Source organism: Cariama cristata, unplaced genomic scaffold (assembly GCF_000690535.1).
Source record: "Cariama cristata isolate BGI_N322 unplaced genomic scaffold, ASM69053v1 scaffold18655, whole genome shotgun sequence".
In the NCBI taxonomy this organism is placed as follows: Eukaryota; Metazoa; Chordata; class Aves; order Cariamiformes; family Cariamidae; genus Cariama; species Cariama cristata.
In genome coordinates, this window is record NW_009618343.1 from 4,140 (window position 1) to 6,260 (window position 2,121).

At 48.1% G+C, this 2,121-nt stretch overlaps 1 protein-coding gene across 1 annotated transcript in view; it reads right to left on the bottom strand.

The window, feature by feature from the left end:
• NOL12 (nucleolar protein 12) overlaps nt 1–1,772 on the bottom strand; it is a gene marked incomplete at its 5' end in the record, with an annotated part of 2,051 nt that extends 279 nt beyond the window's left edge. Inside the window, 2 exons of the mRNA XM_009700836.1 lie at nt 556–656; nt 1,630–1,772. Coding sequence (XP_009699138.1) covers nt 556–656; nt 1,630–1,772 — 244 coding nt within the window. The remainder of the gene's footprint in view (nt 1–555; nt 657–1,629) is intronic.
• Between the last annotated feature and the right edge of the window lie 349 nt (nt 1,773–2,121).

A 2,121-nucleotide genomic window follows, 5' to 3' on the forward strand; every position in this document is an offset into this window, starting at 1 on the left:
CAAGCCCCACTTGTGCTGGGCCTCATCCTGACAGGGCAGGAAACCTGCAAGTCTACGTGTACAATAACAACCAAAACGAATTTTCTGCACAGTGGGCTGTCCAGCCACCACGGAGTTAAGTAATTCTCTGCACCCTCAAAGCAGTCATAAGTCCTGGATACTGAAAAATGCGGAGAATGCCAAAGCTTTAAGCTCTAGGGTCTTTTGACCTTCAAACCTAGAGATGAACTCTGCACCCCGCAATACACCCTTCCCTGCAATATCTGCCAAAAAGGACCTGGTAAACAGTTGAGGACAAAGCCCGCCCTGCACTACATCCTCCTCCTCCTCCTCCTCTTGCTGCTGCTGCTGTCACCAGGGATCAACATGATGGGAATGGAGCGTGCGGGGCAGGCCTGTGCTCTGCCAGTGCCCTCTGCTGGCTTCTGCCCACTGGTGCCCAGGCAGCGCGGCATCCCCTCCCTGCAACCCCACTGCTGATCTGGGGGGAAAGAAAGACCTCCCTGATCAGCTTGCAGAACCTAGCAGCAGAGAGTTGAATGAATTTATACATACTTTTCAGACAGGAAGGGGTTTCTGGACTTCTTGGGCATTGTTCTTACAGGCTTGTTCACCACCTCTTCCCCTTTCTCTTCTTCTGATTCATCATTTTTTCCCTTAAAAAGGAGGTAAAAAAGAGCAAAAAAACCTCACCACTATAGACACATTAAAACAGGCAGTTTTGTGATTCCAGTGTTTCTGCTGCCTTCTTGGTTTCATCCTGTTTTGTGAAGCAACTAGTCACAGATGAAGTTTTTTAATTCTCCTTGCTGTCCAAATCTCAAGGTTTCTTATCGCAGCCCCTCAGAAAGGGACAACCAGCGAGAAGTCCTACAGTAATCCACCCTAAGATCCAAAAATTTCAACACAATCTGAATGGCCATAAAATTGAAGTCTAAACTAGGAACTGAAGGTTTCCGCTTTTTTCTTAAATTACCAGCAAAACTTCTTTAAGTGCATTTTCAGATCAGAAGGTGACCTTACAAACGTAAAAGGTTAACTCAGACACTTCCCCAAAGAGCTCAAATCCAGCCATGACTCATGAAGATCAAAAGGATCAAGTCAACCAGTGCCTGAAAGCCCCTATGAAACAAATATGATATCTCAGTTACAATATGTTCTGAGAATGAAAGCAACCACAACCAGAACTGAATGGTTTCCTTATTTGTGGTCCAAGCACAGAATCATAGAGAGAGAGAAATCCCTCCTCATGCTAATAGTAATTTTTCCTGTACAGGAAAGAGGCTGCCGATAGCCCAATGCAGCAAAGTCTGACATCCTGCTGCTTGTGTTGTATTGGCTTTTAAAATACTACATTCCTGCCATCCAGCCTTGTGACACCTTTCACTTACACAAGGTCAGTTTGGACTAGCAGAAGATTCCAGGGAGCTTTAGAGTAAGCTGTTCACATAGGACATTTCTTTCTCTTTAGAGACTCAACATACGTTGTAGAAGAATGTGAAAGTTATGAGTTTCCCTTTTCACCCCTGCTCCCAGTCTTTGGGCATATCCAGGGAGTACCAGCCCTACCTAGCCAGCCCTAAGAATGTTTATGGCTGATACAATCAGAGAGGTAGCAAGAGGTTTTACCGCAGGGGTGGTCAGTCCCAGCTGGCGTGGCCCTGAAAGGTCCAGGTCGCTGATGGTGGTCACTGTTACAATGTGGTTTGGGTGGTCGATGTTCACAGATTCTGTCCGCGATGTCACCAAGTGCTCCAGTTCATCAGCCTCATCTGGGGAGACAAGAAATCTTGCGCTGCAGAGTGCCCGCTTTTTCACAAGGTGCGCTCGCTTCTTCCTGCGGTGTCATGATGACAGGGGAGGGGGGGGACACCCAGCATTTGCATACAGGCTTAAAGGGTGGAGGGGTTTGAACACCAGCACTACAAGCATGAAGGGCAAGCTCCTTCTCTCAGCAGAGGGGACCTGGTAAGACCTTGGAGATGTCCTCCTGCTTGTTGCTTTTTGTACAACCCACCTGACCCCCCTGTCCCACCAGGCCCAGAGGGCTGCAGTGGTCACTGCTCAGATCGCTGCCCAACTTCCCAGGGGGGATACGAGAGGAGAGAGGAGCTGACACAC